This window comes from Pezoporus flaviventris, unplaced genomic scaffold, assembly GCF_033815535.1.
Source record: "Pezoporus flaviventris isolate CSIRO_AGI_PZ_B2104156 unplaced genomic scaffold, CSIRO_AGI_Pfla_v1 ptg000030l, whole genome shotgun sequence".
Taxonomy (NCBI): Eukaryota; Metazoa; Chordata; class Aves; order Psittaciformes; family Psittacidae; genus Pezoporus; species Pezoporus flaviventris.
Genome location: NW_026892578.1, coordinates 10,970,159 through 10,990,006, shown reverse-complemented (window position 1 = coordinate 10,990,006; position 19,848 = coordinate 10,970,159). Strand labels below are relative to the sequence as shown.

At 37.7% G+C, this 19,848-nt stretch overlaps 1 protein-coding gene across 3 annotated transcripts in view; it reads left to right on the top strand.

The window, feature by feature from the left end:
* The window catches only part of MID1 (midline 1), a 249,557-nt gene that overhangs the window by 189,952 nt on the left and 39,757 nt on the right, over nt 1–19,848 (top strand). For all 3 annotated transcript variants that reach the window (XM_061459901.1, XM_061459903.1, XM_061459902.1), the window contains exon 3: nt 11,874–11,969. In XM_061459901.1, coding sequence (XP_061315885.1) covers nt 11,874–11,969 — 96 coding nt within the window. The remainder of the gene's footprint in view (nt 1–11,873; nt 11,970–19,848) is intronic.

Below are 19,848 nucleotides of genomic sequence, written 5' to 3'. Positions count from 1 at the left end.
GGAAGCTGTTAGAGTAAATGATTGTTCCCAATGTAAAATATATCTTACATCGAGGTGAAACTTCTACTGGTACACCTCCTACCCATTGTCCCTTGTCTGCTCCTCGTGAAGAGAGAAAATCTTATAGGTTTGCTTTAAGTAAAGGAATACTGTGATGAGGTCCCTCTGAGCCTTCTCTTCTCCAGGGAGATCTAATTCCTTCAGTTAAGGAAGGGAAATTAAAGAACTATATTTTCATGGGGTGTTTTAAGAACTGTTGAGTATATGAAATAAGGCTCAGCCCTCAATGAGTATTCTGTGACCCCAAAATGCTATTGTTGATCGTGCACAGAAACACTAGAGGAGACTCTCTGTTCGCCATTTACACACTGCGTGACTTTTTCCATGTTACAGAGCATGTAAGAGTACCTATGTAAATAAGTGCATGCTTGTTTGTGCATTTTTTATATGGCTAAAGAGAAGCTGTTTCTCACAAAGTCCGTAGGCCTGAACTCTCAGAAACAATGGATGTAGAAAATACAGACCTGAAGTAACATACTGGGTGAATCAAGTCCATGTCTTTTCTTCAAAGAAAACTTTGTCTTAGATCAAAATCAAAATTAGCTAATTGAAGGCCCTAAATAAATATTTCTGCAGGCTTTACAGTTTCTGTATCTTCCCAAAGTACCATGAAAAGCATACTTATATAATCAGCATTGTCTTATGTTTTCAGTGGAAAAAGCTTGTCGTCCTTGATAGCAGGAAAACTTCAAAGGCTCTGGTGAATCAAATGAATAATTTGTCCGGAGGAAGTCTGTAAAAATTGGTCACATTATCTAAATGGGTCAAATGGAAAGTTAAGATCTCCCTGTCTCTTTCTCCAGGAATAATTGGATTTACACATCTTTCTAAATTACTAGCCTTTTCACCAAAATGTGAGCACATTTATTTTTTATTACTTGAATGCCTGTCATGATAAATGGTTACAGAAAAGTGGCCGAAGTGATATGGGAAAGTTCAGGCAGGCCAATTGTACATTTTCCTGCTGTTAGCCTACGTGATGTGAAGATGTTCATTAGGCCGTGTAGGACTGGCTCAGTTTTGCATCCCTAGTTTATATATGCTGACTGGATAAGGTGAAAGAGTCTAAGATTTTTTGTAAATCATTCAAAAGTAAGTTATAAGGCTTCATTAATTACACATGAGTTCCTCTAGAGGACCATCACCTCTTCGTTTAGCATCTGGAGGAAGAAGAGGTAACAGAAAAATGGCACTTTAAAAAGGTCTTATTTTTCTTAAGTTTCTAATGCTTTAAAGAAGGGTTTGGTTATACCTACTTCTTGCTGTTCTTATAGAAAAGGGAATGTGGATTCATATGTCTTATTCTTTGTTATACATATTTTGTTCTCAATTGGGCATTTATTTATAAAATATATATATATATGTATTAAAAAATTGCTTTGGTTTGCTATGAATTAAATGCTCTCTTTTCTAATGCCAGATTTACCGAATAAACTAATGCAAATTTGGATGTTTAATGTTAAGGCCAAAGACAATTGTTCTTAATTTCTTAGCAAAATATTCAATGTCTCTTCCTCTTGGAATGTGCAGTTCTGTTATTAATTGTTCCAGTTATCTTATGAAAAGAGCATGTACATCTTTCCTTAGTATTCTTCCTTTCAGCTGTCAAGAAAACAAAGAAGCTTGCAATTCAGGAACTGCAGTACAAAATGAAGATCGAAATTGAAACAGTGATAGATCAGCTTGTGCTTGTGCAGTGTGAGTTCAGACTCTCACAGGTGCATGTATTTGGGTTTCCATGTACAGTTTTTATTTAAAAAATGTCCTTTGATTTCATATTATGTGATCTATCACCTTGCCAAAGTACAGCAGAATTTTTATTTTTAGTGTTGTATTTTAAATGTCTTGAGAGACCAGAGTTGTATGATGCTACTAGAAATGTATTGTCACAATCCACTGATTCTTACCAACAGAAGTTTTACCCCAGGTGTGCTTTCAAGCTGCATGTAAGACGAAGTGAAAAAATAGAACATAACACTTGGATTATAATGATGGGACCTCAATTATTGATGAATTTGAGTTACAATTGATTTATTATCGTAAAACGTAGTAAAAATAAACCACAAAAGAATTTGCAAACATGCTTTCTTAAGCTAAAACTCATTACTTTGAAGTGTCCTCATGCAATTTGTTCGTAATAGAATAAACAATTCAGTAGTTCATACCAATTGATTAGTTCATATTAGTGAAATGAGACACATCTGTGATTATCTGCAGTGCTGAAGTAAGTGAAATAATGCAAGTCTCCTGTGGCTTCCACATGGCGCGTTTTCTTTAGGCTTGTTGATTTTTTTAACCATGCATTGTCAAAGGCTGTTAAATAATAATCTGTCCTTGAATTATTTCCCTCTCAAATGATATCTGGATTAACACTGACTTGATTATTGCATTTTAATCTGTGTAAATGCATATAGCAGTAGGGGCTGAAAAATAGTATTTTATCAGGGGAACTAAAGTAATTATTTCTTCAGGTGCTCCTCTGGTTATAGCATACATCCCTCACCCCCTGAGTATTTTCTTGAGCATCCAAGTTACTTTCAGATATTCTACCCAGAAACTCTTGGCACTGTGTACTGCCAGCAAAGCAAAAGCCGGCAACTGTGTTTCACTCAGGTGCATAAAATCTAGCAGGACATGAGGGACACATTGTAGCAGCAGCTGGGGAGATCGCAGCATGACCAAAGGAAAAGGGGCAAAATACATACATGTTTTGGATGTAAGAGTAGTAAGGGAAGTCAGGATGTCTGGGGATGGAGTTGAATCCACTGCAGAGGTAAGGGGACGAAAAGCTTTTAGTGTTGTATATTAAATGGGAGAGGATGACACTTTTGCCTGCTGTTTCCTTGGTATGCTTTTCTTTCATTTCTCAGCTGAAAATACAAGGCAAAAATGAAATGCTATTTTTGTTTTGGCTGTTTTTTCAGTGTATCAGTATTTAAATTATACTCTGACCTGAGCCTGGTTTTCCAGCCAAAATCTCCTGGAATTTTTGTTGCATTGGTTTGGGTTTTGTCTTTATTGGTGTCAGGTTTGGGCTTTTTGTTGGTTGGAAATTTTGAAATCTGGATCTGATCTCTGATGAAGTATTGGCAATAAGGGCTAGGCAGTCAAAATAGAAACTTCACCTGAGTCTGACAGAAATAAGAAACAAAATCTGATCCCAAATCATGATCTATACTTTGCAATTTATACTCATAATTTAGTTTAAACTCAGCTCACCACCATCACATTGTTTTAGTAAGTCTCTAAGTATGTAATTGTACTATAAGATTTTTATCTGGTTTTATCCACGGCAGCTGGTAAATTCAAACAAAATAACCACTTCGTAGCTGAAATCTGAGTGAAAGATTATTATTTTCCTAGCTCTTACATTCAAGCTCTGGTGCTTGGTCAAAATCTTTCTAGAGAAAAATAGAGATGAATTATATTATCAGGCCAGTTTGACAAGTATTTTAGATGATGTGAGTAACTCACATTCACCATATCAAAGTTATTTCAGGGTATTTACTCAATATAGTGGAGGATTTTAGTTTACTGAATAAGAAATAGAGGAGGTGAGAAAAAGAAAACACAGATTTACCCTTCTGTCTAGACCAAACTCTAACTGCAGGCAGCAAAAAGATAAATGAGCAAGTGCCAGAATGAGCACTATACTGGTCAGATGCCAACTGTTTCATGGCGAGTAACCTCTTGCAACTAGAGCCTATTGACTACAAGGAAAAGGCATAGCCACTGATGATTTCAGTGGTGCAAAACCAGCGCATTCAAGAGTGGAAGAATTCAAGAAGCATACCATGCTTCTTGCCAAAATCCTGAGGGTTTATAAGCACCAAAAAAACCCAACCCAACATAAAACATAGTTGTCAGTGATGCTTTGTTTAGTATGAGTCACCCTAAGTCAGAGTTTGGTCTTCTTGATTGCCTGGTTGGTTGACATTTGCCTCATGCATGATTCTGCTGGACAGTGGGATCACCATTTTCTGAAAGAGACATTGTGCTCTGGCTTCAGGCTTGCTGATGGTGCCTATGTGGCTTCTAATATGCCATCAGAGCAACAGCTAGGGATATATTGTATTCACAGATGTACCTGTTTCCTCTCTATAGAGGAACTGCACAGAATGTCACTCCTATTTCTTGCATAAGAACTGCTGGTGGTCCCTTTAGCCCAGCTGCTAGGTGCTGCACTAGTAGCAGACAAAGCCAGTGCGTGTGCCTTGGGTGTCCCAGCCCTTCCAGCCGTGCTAGGAGATGGACTTAGAGCTTCATTCTCCAGATGGCCAATTAATATCCTCAGGAGAGCAATCTGTAGAGGTCCTTCAAAGTGCTGTTTGGCATAGTGAGAAACGTAAATGCATATGAGTCCAGCTGCTTCAAATATCAACTTTGTTACAGGTCGGCAGAAAGACCTAAATCAAGTTTGTAACAGCTCCACTGGTCGGCTACCCAACACAGACCAAACCACAGTGTTGACCTTCTCTACTCCTTGCCTAATCATCCTTTCTAATCTAACCATCCTTTCTAATTTGCCAGTTTTGCGTAATGCTGAATTGGTTTTTATACTTACCTGGTTAGACAAGATGGAATTTTTCAACTGCAAAATGCTGTAATATGTACTGACTAATGAAAACCAGATTTTTTTCATTATACAACCTCTTAAATAAAATACAAACTTTCAGAAATATTTAGGCAGACATCTGTAGAAGCCAGGACTTTAATAACACTGCATAAATTGTGGCTCTTCAGATGAGCTTTATGCTTTGTCTTCATATATATGTGTGCAAAATTCAGAACTTTGGTTATGTGCAAAAGTCAGAACTTCAGGTTTTGGAATGACTACTTCCCAGATCTTGCTTGTGCAAGATTAGATTAGGCATTTCATGAGCAGGAGCTCTTGTTGAACTCCTGGTTTTAAGTATATTCCATATCTTGGAAGGTTGGAAGTGGGTACAGCCAGGACACTGGATTTCAGCTGTGCAACAGTTCAAGTTCTCCTCAACCTCCTTCATTGCAATGGATTAGTCCATGGGGAAAAGAATGAACTTACAAACCCTTTAGCTCTCCACAATAAGTCTATAATGACATGCTTTAAATACAGTGTGTCTGGCATTTGTTGTGCTTTTTTAATGCTTCAGCATCCAGTTTGACTACTGCATTGAAGGCCAAAATATATAGAAATATATATTGGGCCCTCAAATATACCTTCAGTTCTGCATTAACTTGCATATTAGTCCAAGACTGGTTTTGGTTTTTAATTTAGTCAAGTGCTTCATCTAATCTTTCTTGATCCTTGATTCCTGATAATTATTGTGGTCCTTCTTTGATTAATGACTTATTAGAAATAGGGTTCAATCAACTCCGCATATCCAAGCCAACATTTGAATATCTTCTAATAGTTTAATTTAAATGAGAATCTAAAAAAACTGGTTGCCTTATACAGCCAGTTTTGTCGCTGTTTAAACTGGGGAAAAGTTCTTATAACATGTTTGAATGCCCTCAGAAAATAAATTGCTGTCCCTGTTTAAAAGAAAAAATAACTTTCTTCTCATTTTTTGATATGTCCATTTCACATTATAATATTGAAAATAACTAAGCAGCATCATTTCCATTGGCCTGTGTTCTCAGTAATCATGGTCCCTGTTACAGTCTGAATAGTTTTTAAGCATATACATTCTTTCTTTCCCAAACCTAATACTACACAATAAAGGAAAACTTCCGCTATAGCATACTATACATATATATATGTATGTGTGTGTGTATATATCATATATGTATTTTATATATATATAAAAATATATATTTTTTACTTGAGGCTTTGCAGAGAAGTAAAAGTGCAATTTTAAGTTTTCCCAAGAATGCTGTCCTTTCAGTTAATAAAGATTTTATGTGGTCAAGAATCTGAAATGCTTGGATTTCCTTTAATTTCCACAATTTCCCATTTGAAATGGGTGTTAATAAAAAAATAAGTGATATTCCTATATGAAAATAGACCCAACTTAGTTAACATCATTTAAGTCATAGTGACTTCAAAGGTAGCTATTTTTTATTGCGCTTTTAATACAAATAGTCCTGGACAATTAATTAACAGTGCAGTATCTCATGGGTCTTTTCTTGTGATATACTGTAATCACTTGAGGTAAAAATCTTAGTCCCCAGGAGTATATCAACATCATAGCTGTTATTTCCTTACACATAGAATTGTGAAGTGCAGTTGTCAAGCTCTGGCCATTTGAGACTTGAGGTCAATAATTCCTATTAACCACAAATGTTACCATTCCCTCGCTGGAAAAATACAGGGTCGCGCATGTGTATCCTACGGAAGAGCAGTCATCTGTTTCAGGAGAAGTACATAGAATAAAAATTAGCTTAAATTTTTCCATGTGCACCTGGCATGTCCATTTAAATAAAGAACACCAAAGGAAACATTAAACTCGCATACACCCAAAACCTGGCTCAAAACCATGTCTAATGTTCTGGCAGTTCTTCTGGAATTGATCGACAGCTTTTTTAATAAGATAGCCACAAGTCCTGAAGGCAACAGGCCTAGTTCATAGGGTATGTCACTACGATGAGGTGAAAATGTAACTGGGGCACATGCAAGCCAAGAACAAAACAAGTCAAGAACAGAAACAGTTGCAGTGACAATGTGGTTCCATGGACTTTGTTAGTCACAGGGTGTATATTTATGGTCTCTAGCCAGCCTATGTGTACTAAAGACTGATCTGCCAAGTCAACATCACTCTGGTTACCTTGTTAGGGTAAGTTAGGATACCATCACAGTTCCTCCTTGTGATGGTTTAGTCCTCATTTTTATTTCACTGCAGTGTTATTGTGTGGCTCTTGGTTACATGCTTTTCCCAACCAAATGTGGAAATATATTATCCCTGTTTCATTTGTAAGGAGATGATGGGGGGGAGGGGTGGCTGTGGTTCTTATGAAACTGATGTAATTACTAAACCTAATTTCCACTATGTGGGACTCTGATAATCTCAGAAGTCTCTCCAAAGTTGCTTTCTTCTCTAAACCAGGAAGTATCTCCAAAATATACCTTATTCTGATCAATTTTACACCAGGAGCAAAGGAAATGCAAACTGCTGTCAACATTTCCTGCCAAAAAGCTTTGATCATGATGGATTTTATGTAAATGGTAATCAAGGCTGTTGTTACAAGGTACTGTCCCAGTACTGCAGCTTCAGTGGACCGGTTCTCAAAGCCTTTCAGTAAGCAGTGAGTGGAAAATACAAATGCATCTTTATATTTACTAATGGCAAGAAAAATAGTGTTTTTAATGAGAAAAAGACTGTCTTTACTTCAGATGAAATTTAAAATCTCATTGTAGCTGATAGCTATATGCTTCATTTTCTGGCCCTTTGAATAGATTTTGGGGTTTGTTTTTTTTTCTGGAGCAGAAAAACATCTCTGAGAAGATGATTTTGGGGATGTTGTTGTTTTCTCTGCTGTGATGTAAGGCACGAGCACGCAACTCAGCGTTTTTCTCCTTAAAACCATGACAAGAAGCTTATATTAATTTATTTTGACAGCATTTTCAACCCATATAGCAGTTTAGGACTATATGTTTGTGCTACCTTCCTTAGACAAGCAATGCTTTGCGTGAGACTGTTAATTTGGAATAGGGCATGGGTTCACATTTGGTTTTCATAGACTGATAGATTTAAAGGCCAGAAGAGACCATTATGAACATCTAGTCTGACCTCCCACTTCAATCAGGGCACAAGCCTCACGCAGTCGTTACTGAAGCAAAATCATGACTTCAGTGTGAGATAAAAAGCAGCTTAAAAAGAGCATCTACCCCTGAGTTGACTTCCTCTAATTTTTAGCATTAATTTTTCCAGCTTCAGGCTCTAGTCCCTGGATCATATCATTTTATAGGCATGCAGATTCAAAATGAAACATCATCCTTACCTGTCCCTTTCAATTACATGTCTGTGATTTCATCTACTTGGATTTATCCCAATATTATAGGAATATTTATGTTGTATAGTTTTCAGACAAAGTTAAATGGACAGTAAGCATTCTTTTCACTTTATACTGGATGTTGTAAAAACAGTTGCAAAGCATGCATGGAATGTCAAGATCTTGAGCTAGGTCTGCACTCGTAAGTCAGGAAGCATTCAACCTTGCTTTTATTTTTTGAGAGCAGTTTGCATTCAGTGAGTTAACATGCTTGAAGCCTGTTCACAGAGCAAATACACAGCAACTATTGTACATTCAAAAACCAACCCCTGCGTTTCCAAGGTCAGTCTTTAATAGGCAGATAACAATGAAAATTGGCAAGTGACAAAAAAAGATAAGGGAAGGCAGTTGCAAATTTTTAAGAAATTATTGTATACCTTGTGCATTTAAAAATAAAATAACAAAAACAGTTGTAATTTGGTTCACCTAAGAGAACAGCAGTAGAAGATTAGGTGGGAGGAAGACACTTAGAATAGGCTTATTCTGCCACTCATTTTCACATTCACATCATAATATGAAAGCAGACTTTGTCCAGGCTTAAAACCTGTCTGTAATTCACTATCCCAGGAATTCTAGTCTACAGAACTGGATCAATTTTTCAAGATGGCCAGAGCTCCAAATCTGGCATTGAAGTTTCACACAACCTGGGAAGTTTTAGGTGTGGATGTGAAAGGCATTTGTGACAGTTCAGAAAGTCTTTGAGCAAATTTCTGCATTTGAAATTTAAACGTTTTTCAGGCTCCCCCTATATAGCGTAAAGAAAGAGGGCAGGGGTTGAACTCTGCTTCTGATATCTGTCATGTGGTAGGTAGAGGGGTACCATGGTCATCTAGGAATAGAATAAGGTAAAGAACTAGAAGAAGATACTGTCAAGGGAAGATCCAGGTAAGCATACTGCGAGAATTGATTGAGTTTGATGACCTTTAAAACTTTCAAGTCAGGCCAATTTAAAGAGCTGCTATTCAGTACTTGCCTAGTAAAACTGGAAAGATTTACATTAATTTCAGAAAGCAGCCACCGGCTTCTTACTGTCTTGTAAAACATTAATATAGACTGATACTTAACAAGCAAACTGATGTTTAACAAAAAACCCACAAAAGTTTAACAAAACTTCCAAGCTTTCCAGTTTGAAAATGACACAGTTTGAGGAGCTAGACCACAAGAACTAATTAACAACAATTTTTGTAAAGCAACTTACTTGTTTAGTAGCTATTCTCTGTTTTCACAGTTTGGAAATGTGGAGGCCATCAAAAGACCTGTGTAATAATTTAGTATAATAATATAAATGGGTTTATGTTTATATTGACTACATATGAAACTTATTCTAAAATGTTGTTCTTTATCCAGGTTTTGAAAAGATCCTGGATATAATTATATATAATTATGGATAAATAAATTCCTGTTTCAGAGAAAAGTACTTACTCTTAATGTAGTAATGTCCTTTGCTAGACACTTTCAGGATATCTAAAATCACTGCAATATTCCATAAAACTTTAAGAATTTTTTTTCATAATATGTACAGGTCCTATCTGTTAGCATTTATTACGTCAAATAATACACTTTAAATTAGGCAGTCTCAAATCAAGAATACATGTTTTCATTTAAAACCTTTTAGTATAAAATATTAAAACATTCAAAATTAATATATGAGCAATAAGAAGGTATATATCTTTTCAAGAGTATTTGCACATTTGGATCCCCTTAACAAACTGTTTTTTAAAGGCAAAAGTTATCTGATACTGTAACTATATATGGTATTTTGACTTTGCATGTGAGTCTCAGCTCTACAAAGGGGCATATAACATCACAGCAAACATGCCTTTGCAATTAAATGACCGTTCACAGTACAGCTTATAGAAACACAAGATACAGTTCAAACTGTTTGGTAAAGAATGCCCGTTCTTGTTACTCTTTGTTTTAATGGGCTATAAAATAAATGCAGTGTAGAAGGTATTTTTACAGCCAAAGGTTGTGATACACGATATGCGTGGGTATGCTGGGAAGAAATGCCAAAAATATGTACTTCAAACACCTATCACGCTTCTCAGAAGGGTTATATATGCAAAGCCATCAAAATCCTGTGATATCTTTAATGGAACAGGACTGACTGCTCCTCTGGTGTTTACAGCATCAGTCCTGGTAAATGTCAAAATGTATGGTTCAGCAGTGAAATACTGCCAGATTCTTTTGTTTGTAGCCATATACAAGAAGAAGTAAGGAGACTGCACAGATGCAAAAAAGGGAAGGCAGGGAACTAAGTGCTTTAAGCCAGCATGAAATAGACAGAGAATATCAACACCAGCAAACACGCACACACATAAAATGTGTGCATGGAGGTGGTAACGGGCAGGGGAGAAGGATGAGGGAAGTCGGGTTTGTTAATGTAGCTGAAGGGACTTAAGCAATGGAATAGATACATTGGGGGGAAAAGCAGTAGTGTGAAAAAAAGAAGCCCATTAATAAAAGATGAGGAGGGATGAAATGGAGCTCTGCAGAGAAACTACAGCCCTTGTAGGGAGAGAAGCACAGGACTCAGTTCTGGTGTTCTTGTTGAGTGCTTCCTAGATGCTGGGTACTGCTCAGAGGACAAAGTACAATTAAAAGGCAGGGACTGTCAGCCTGTCAGGAATACTAAGCAAGGGACTAATCTCACACACTTCCATAACTGAGTAACTATGAGAAACAGCTTGTCACACCCAGGTTTTCAAAATGAAATACATGCCTCTGAAGTTACTGAGGTAAGTGTCTACAGTCGGGACCCTTTTTAAAGGCATTTTAAGGGGAAAAAAAAAAAAAAAAAAAGAAAAAGACTTTTCAGCCCATATGCTTCCAGAAGATTTTCCTGTAAAATAGCAGCTATCTAGGGATGTGTAGTAAAAAGCAAGGAGCTGATAGCTGCAAGTTCCATGATGTACTACTGCAGGGTCCGGATCCCAAGGCAGCCAGACCAGGGAACAGGTCACAGCCATCACAGACCTCCTCCTGTGCTTGGATTTCCTTCCTGTGTATACAGAGGGTAGAAGGGAGGCTGAGACATTTGTTGGTAGATCTCAATCTCACATGCAGTTGCACAGTGGTCAGGATGTGGCCTCAGATCTGGAAGCTGGAAAGCACTCTGATCTCCCACAGTTGCAGATATTTATTGCAGCCATAATCAGTTGATAAACAGACACAAACCACAAGTTCTCTCACAAGAACAGTTTGTGAAGGCACAATCTGCGGGTAGATATTTCATTCTTACACATAGAAAGGATATTTTTCTTTAGATGTTTGTATAAAAAAATATAACTCTACTGAACTAGGGAATTAATTCAGTCAATCTTTCTGAGCACTGTGAATCCCAAAAAGAAAGTACTGACCCGTCTACTGGGTCCTTACAAGTGTGCTCCCAAAGGGCACACGCTCAGAGACCTCAGATAGCAGCAGCTTTTAAATTCATATGTTAGACTGAGAACAGGAAATAGAGTCAAAAAGTGTTCTCAGCCAAAATAAACCACTTTTTCTGGTGAAATGTTTTTAGATTTGTTGCTGTTCTTACTCCCTCTCCCCCCTGCCCTCCCCTGCTCCCAGCTAAAACTAATTGCTTAATCTAGTTTTCAGTATTTCCTTAGAAAATCTGTTTTCTAGAACCGGCTCTTATCTTGAAATTTTCCACCCTCTTGTCTTGCCTTACTTGATACATAGACAAAACATCTAATGAAGCCTATCAAAATAAAGGTCTCATGTTCATACCTGTGTAATTACAAAATTCAGATCCTGGAAATATATCCATTTTTCAGCTGTTCACCTAAACACTGAATTCTTCAAAATGCTAACGTGCTCTTTTCCTTTCTTTTTGACAGCAAAATTTGGAGAGTAACCTCACCAACCTTATTAAGAGGAACACAGAACTGGAAACTCTTTTGGCAAAACTCATTCAGACCTGTCAACATGTAGAAGTGAGTATTGACCTCCATTTGAGATTCTTGCAAATTTAGTTACAATTACTTATAGCATTCGTGAACAAAATTTTAAACAAAAAAAAAAGCACAGAAATAATTAAAATAATTGTAAACTGATACAGAGCTTTTTCCCTGGTAAGTGGTATTCTCAGTACTGATTACTTTCTTTCCTTTCTACTCCCTGTTAATTATGATATGCTTGTATGGCTCCCACCACTACTATATTTGAGCACATCACTCACTAACTGCAACATGTGTATCTTTTGAGGTCCTTTGTAGAGTAATATCTACAGGTAGAAAACTAAAGCAATAAGTAGTAATGCCCAGGACCACAATGATATTTAGATTTCTATGGGCCACTGATATTTTTTTAGTCATAATTAAGTATCTAAATACATTTGTAAACTCAAAAGTCCTGCGTACAATATATTCACCTTCAGAAGATGCTTAGAGGCCTTTGATTTACATATTCCACTTTGCATATTCAGTTACATATTCCACTTTGAGTATCACAGAAAATCTTTAGCAGGGAGGGATCAGAAGTTGTGTTTCCCCAAAATCAGTGGATTGTTTTAGGTGGCCCCATGGGGCTGCTGCTCTGCATGCTCTACATGACTAATTCAGCCATGGGAGCTGACACAAGAAGAGATCAGAGTCCAAAATAGATAATTTTCTTTTTTAGCAAAACTTTTCTTTTTACTTTTTGCCACCCTAGAAGACCTTTTCAGTTCCTTATAACATATTCAGGTCAACAAAGCCAAAACCGCTAAGAACAAAAACTAGGAAAGGTTCAACACTGTGAGGTGCATGTCCTTGTTGATAGATACAGTGGATTCATTGGGATGCATCAGAGTCACCATTTGCAGTGCTGTCTGTTTTCGTAAGTTCTAAACTCAATTGAAGATGGCATGGGAAAGTTAATGCGGTAGGAAACAGAGGAGCTAGCACAGATAAATATTGCTGATTTAGAGTGGAGCAAGTTTTAGACCTCAATCACAGAGTAAAGGTATTTTCATCTGAACAGGTAATTACCGATCACTAATCAGATTAGTAAGGAAAACCTTATTTTACCTGTGAAAAATACTTGGTTTTTTCTTTGCATTACAATGTTGTCTATTGACAGGTTTTTGCATAGGACCATTTCACTTCTTACTGCATTGTAATTACTGTAGCAGCCTCATTTGTTAAGAAAAGGGTGCACTTTTCTGTTGCTAGAAGACAGGCAGCATTAAATAACAATAGTGTTGTGCAGAAAAGGTATTTCACTTTGAGTATGGCTGTCTATACATCTGAAAGGAAGCCAAGTTTCTTCACCAGTGTTGCCTAATGCATAGCCTTGGGGAATTTGAGAGAGGAAGGTAGCCTTAACTTCAACACTGATATGATTTAAAAAAAATTATCTGTGACACAGACTGCTGTAACAGCCACATGTCACATCTACAGAAGGGCACTTGGTTTTTAGAGGAGCTTGTTTTCCTTCTGTATAAATCCCATGGGGGTTCTCCATAGGGTTTCTTCTTTTCTCTCTTTTTCAGACTAAAATTCAGTGATCTAAATAAGCCCAGGAGCAACTTCTGCTTGTGGACAGATTCAAAGTTACATCTTGAATATTTGACCTCTGCTTGCTGCCTGTAGTAATGGCACATGCTGCAGAAACAAACAAACAAACAAATATCTCCCCCAAAAAACCCAAACCAAACCAAAAATCAAAACAAACAAACAAAAAAAAAACCCAAACCAAACAACTACGACTGTTCTTCCAAAGAGATCATCTGTTCTTCCCAAGAGACTATGAAAGTCTATCCACAGTATCAGACATGAGGTGAATTTTTTGAATTCATTCTATAGGCAGCAGTAGCACCAGGCAGAACAACTGTAGAATCAGCTGGAACAACTATAGCAGGTAGTAAGAGACAGAGACAAGTCATGTTTTCTTCCTCTGTATATAAAACTTGAAGCAAAACCCACGAAGCAGATGGGCTCAGGATAGCATAAGGCCTCTTCTTCATTGGTGGCCTATGTTCAAAATGGGCTAGATCAGGAAAATTTAACATCACTCCTCCATCTCCTCTGCAATTCTGTAATATATTACCAAGTCTAAGGTTTAGTATTACAAAAAATCCAACTTGATCAACTGGTAACAGATGCGCTACTGTCCCTGGAGTCCTGTTTTAGAAAATTTCTCTGTAGACATAAAGCAATAGCAGCAAAATTGTTAATGGATTCCTACCACATTTTATTAATCAAATTAGTCTAATTAGCATTTAAATTAGCTAAATATTAAGAAATGAGCTTCAGTCAAAACCCTGGACATAGGCCAACTGGAAATCAGGCAAGTGGGGATGTGGAGGTAAACTTTAAAGCTATTTCTGTTTCTCAGAGCTCTGTGAAAATGTCAGATATGATATGATGAGAAGCTATAGATTTTTAAAAGTCAGTATGCTCTCTTTCTCTGTGCTTCTTCATGGCAGAAATTCATCCCAAACCAGGAACGCAAATGAAGCAAACAGTATATTAGTTATAACATTAATGTTACAAATTTTAAATCACAAAATAATAAGAAAAGTTGAATTTCTAATGAATGTATTAGTGTTGCCATATGAACTTGCTCAAAAGTTGAAACCAAACAGGTAGTTCATTTTATAGTTAATGTCTTCTTTTTCATTTTTTGATACAATATACTACAGATAATGATTTAAAATAGATTGTATGGAATTTGTAAACATGTAAAAACGTTTAAAAACTTTTAAAACTGCTTTAAAAGCTTTAAAAACGTTAAAAACTGCTGTTACACTTTAAAAACTGCTGTTACATAATTTTCCTTAACTAACTTAAATAATTTTAATCATGTTATTTTAATATTGATTTAGATTTGAGGAGGCTTAAAACCAGTTAAAAAAATAATAATAGTGGAAGCTTTGGGTTTCATGCATAATTTGAACTTTGAAAAACAAGGAAGGAAAATAAATTATTATTCCTTGTGTTAAGAGTTACAAAGATTTTATTAAGAGGTATATAAATGTAAAAAAAAAATTATGCTAATTATCATTTAATTGTAGAAATAAACACTAACATTTCTAAAGCCTTTGTCATGTCATAAACCAAAATTTTCAATATTACATAAAAAATGAAAAAAGAATGCCATCTTCATATGGAGCAGAAGCTGGTGTTTCTGAAAATAAACAACAAACAGGCTCTGTGTCTCACCAGCCCAACTCAAATGTTGTCACAGAGCCACTGTTTCTCATCAGCTAAGTGAGCTGTTAATGGGCTTCCCACAACCAGCTTCACTGAAGATTAATTATCTACCCATACATCCTCCCTATCAGGCAACTGTAACTTCATCCATAACAAAGGCCAAATCCCAATCTCTCTGTGTTTTAAAACTAATGCTTATTCCCTTCTGAGAGTTATTTTCACTTTTCTCTCACAAGCCGGCAAGGACTGGTTGGGGGCATTCGTTATCTAGGAGCTGGATGCCTTCCAGCCACTGAGGAGGGGGGATCTGGGGCTGCCTTTCATCACAGCAACAGAGGCATAAATCTTGCCTATTTTTAGGTGGAGTTTATCAATTTATGACAGGATCTATCCTGATGGGGAACCTGATCTTAGGAGACTTGAGAAGTCCATTTCTAGTTTTGCATCCCTGTGGGTGGATGTGGGCATATCAGCAGAAAAGCCTTTGTGAATGAATCTAGCTAAACTTGTCTACTGCTTTAAGTATAGCAAAGATATTATTAAGCATTTTATAGTACTAATTTTACTATCTGAATGTCTGATTTCATGCCTAATACAAAAGTATAGTCCGAGCTAATAGTTTATGGTAACACTTAATTTAAAAAATCCCGTCTTCTCAAAGGGAACCACACCTGAAAAGTGAATCCTTGAGACTATAACACACCTTTCTGTCTCAAATCCTTCTGTTTTGTTAGGAACACCCTGGCATGCTGGTTTTACCCATTCTTCAGACACAGCCCTAGCATGTTTTTTGTTTTACACTCATTTTTTCATCTTTCTATTCTCCCTTCCTCGATAATCCAGTCTGTCATTTCTTGGTTTTGCAGAAACCCCAAAGGTTATTTATCAGCAAAGTTTTGTTTTCCTTCCTTGGAGAGAATGGCAAATCTGCAACGTCATTCTTTTGGCCAGGCTGCTTTCTTCAGAGCACCCCGTGGCACAGGGTAGCTCCCTGGGTTGGCCCTGTGAGTCAGCTCTGCTCCTTGCTCTGTTTAGGGAAGGTGGCTGGGGCTGCCTCCCCAGGGACAGCAGGCTTGGCTCCATGGAATGCTAAACTGATTCATAGGATAAAGTATAATTCTGTCCACAAACTAAGAAAATGGAATAGAAATGGCTACTAATCTGAAATATTTTAACTTGTAGTTCACAGCATTCATGCGTCTCATAGTATCTTTAGAAAACTTTATGGAAAGCATTAAGTACTGTCTTGGAGAATTTTGTCTTTAAATTCTGTGGATATTTACCCATCAAGAGAGCCCTTTAGCATGTGGCTGAATCAGCGTGTGGCTCCATGTGTGTCCATAGAAACGCTCATGTGTGCCAATAAAGCAGCTATGTAGTTCTGGAGCTATTATTATAAGGGGAAGATGTTTGAGGGAAAGGGAAGTAATGTAAATGTTCGGTTGATACGCTGGAGGGAAGGAATGCCATCCAGAGGGACCTTGACATGCTTGTGAGGTGGGCCAGTGCCAACCTCATGAGCAAATCAAAGTGCAGTGTCCTACACCTGGCTTGGGGCAATCCAGGCACAGCTACAAGTTGAGCAGAGAAGAGATTCAGAGCAGCCCTGCAGAGAAGGACTTGAGGGTGTTGGTCCATGAGAAAATGAACATGAGCTGGCTTCAGTATGCACTTGCAGCCCAGAAAGCCAACCTTATCCTTGGCTGCATCAAAAGGAGTGTGACCAGCAGGTCAAAGGAGGTGATCTGCCACTCTGCTCTCGTGAGACCTCACTTGAAGCATTGTGTGCAGTTCTGGTGTCCTCAACATAAAAAGGACATGGAACTGTTGGAACAAGTCCAGAGGAGGCCACAAAGATGATCAGGGGCCTGGAGCACCTCGCATATGAAGACAGGCTGAGAAAGTTGGGGCTGTTCAGCCTGAAGAGAAGGCTGCGTGGAGACCTCATAGGAGCCTTCCAGTATCTGAAGAGGGCCTACAAGGATGCTGGATACTGAATCCCTTTATCAGGGATTGTAGTGTTGGACAAGGGGGTAATAGGTTTAAACTTAAACAGGGGAAGTTTAGGTTGGATATAAGGAAGAAGTTCTTTACTGTGAGGGTGATGAGCACTGAACAGGTAAATGCTCCATCCCTGGTGGTGTTCAAGGCCAGTTTGGACAGAGCCTTGGGCAACATGGTCTAGAGTGAGGCGTCCCTGCCCATGGCAGGGGGATTGGAATTAGATGATTTTAAGGTCCCTTCCAACCCTAATTATACTAAGATTCTGTATTTATGCTTTGGCATATATTAACAGCCTAGGTATGAGCCCTCTACCACAGCTGAGGGAGAAGAAGGTCTTGCTGGATCCAGTCCCACTGGGTCAAGCACAGCCGTAGTAATTCACTTACAACAAATGTGCCATGCAAATTGCTCATGGAATAGCTGAAAATTTCTCAGTGAGCCTTGGACAAATCTTGCAAAACCACTATTGTAAAATTGTGATTGACAGGCCTAGGATATGCCAATATAGGTCAATTCCTGGGTGACATCATCCCTGTGGCTATACCAAGCCACTGCTAGGTCTCCATTCCTCTCACCATGTGCTGGAGGCACCTTGCAGCACTGCCACCTTCCCCTGCATACCTGCCACATGCAAAGCAGTGGGAGCTGCATCCTGCTCTGATGGCCTGAGCATTTCTCATCTGTATGCAGCTCTGGAGTTAGCCAGTTCTCAGATGAAGCAGGGAAGTATTTAATGCTGTTAAGTGCTTAGGTTCTCCCACTGGTTTTAGTGTCACAAGTTTCTCTGGCTGACAAAGTGCTATGTCACAGCAGATCTGCTCCTTTGTCATAGTTCCCAAGACGCGTTGCTTCTATGAATGTGTGAGGCTTCTGCAAACATCCTTTAGATCATTACATTTATTGGCATAAGGCACAAATTTGAGCATGATCCTCCTTTGCCAGTTACTCTTTTGTTTTTTTTTTCTGAGCAATTTGAGTTTTGTTTCTGGACATTTTTCCTCATCTGTTATAGGAAATACATGATTAAATGTCTGTTATTTAGTCAATACCATGAAGCTTCTCTCATCTGTTAGCCAGCAACATAATCTGAACTCAGCTGGAAGAAAAATTAGAGCAATTATCTAGGGGGGAGGGGAAAGGAAATAGGGTTTGTTGTAGACAGCTTTGTAACATCTGTATCTCAGTCTTTCTGTTTGTTTTCAATTCACCAAATGTCACAGGAAACAAATTCTGGACACTGCTGCAAAATCATTTTTTGTTGTATAAAGAAGGGAAAGCATTTTCCTCTAACTGTAAAATTCTCCGACTGCAGCATCCTTTGCTTTGTTTGTAATGGAAATCTAAACTTTCTGGATCACTTCTAAAGATTTGCTGTAGGCTAAATCTCAGCATAAAGTTCCTAGTCAAAAATTGGTTTTGTGTGTGTTGAAGGCTTTTTTTTTTTATAGACATCTTGTATAATCACCTCCCCAGAAAAACCCAACCCAAAACCAAACAGTAGTATATTGGAAGACTCTTTATTTCACTAGCACAGATACTGAACACACGTATATGAGACAGTTTAAATCAGTCTAACAACAGCAGTGCAAAAGTGGTAAACAGAAGATGGCAGCACCTGGGAAATCCTGGTGTTGCCTTTTGTGTGCGTGTGGCTCATCAGAAATGGGAGAATTATAAACAATGAAAATTCAAGTTTCTGGTAAGACTTGAGCTACCAGATAGCTTATTGAAATTTTGTAACAAAATGTCTTCATCAGTTTTTATATAAGATAAATATAGCGTTTCTCTTACTTGAGGAACAGCAAAATCAAAACTAGTCTGTCAGCATGATACCCTGAGGACACTCAAACAATAAAGAGGCTTTGTCTGTGACAATAAAAACCAGCAGCTACTCTTCTTTCACTAAGTTTCATGGTACTCACTCCTTTTCTTGTGTCTTAGGACCATTTCTGTCAAAGTCCAAGTCCTAATTAGGAAAATCTGTGTGTAAATCCTGGTGTCTGAATCACAGCAAATGGCCTTCATAGTCATACAAAGGTGACCACTGATAGTCTGGAATGAGGAATTTACTTTGCTGGGGTGCTGGAGTTTTTTAGATAGTAGGAAAGGGGCAATTGGTTAAGTAAGTGTTTATCATCACTGTGAAATATGCGGGACAGATAACTTGGAAAGCAGCTCCACAGAAAGTTGTTTTTTCGTCTGCCCCGGGATCTTCCATTTTTGTGGAGAAGCTTGTTCAGCAGTTAAATTTATTTGCTATATTTAAGTGCTGGAAGTAACTGACATTTTTTGATTGGTGAAACAGGAAAATATGACTTAAAGGAAATTGGGAGTTCTTGCTCTCAATAAGAGAGTAATTAGCAAACTTCATGATGTGCATAAAACCCTAGGGACAGATTTACAGCATTTTTTTCCTAAGACAGTTTCTAATGAGAGAGGGTACAAGAGACACTTTCTCTATTAACATTATTTAGATGAAATATATGGCATGATCCACTTTTGGTTTCTAATTATTTTAGCTCTATATTTAATTCCATTCTCATAAAACTTGATTTCATTCAATGAAAATCTCAAGTAAGCTTTAGTCAGTCGTAATTTTATATAGCATTAGAAAAAAGAGAAACTTCAGAAATAAAAACTGACAAAACATGCTGCATGGCATGTGGCAATACAG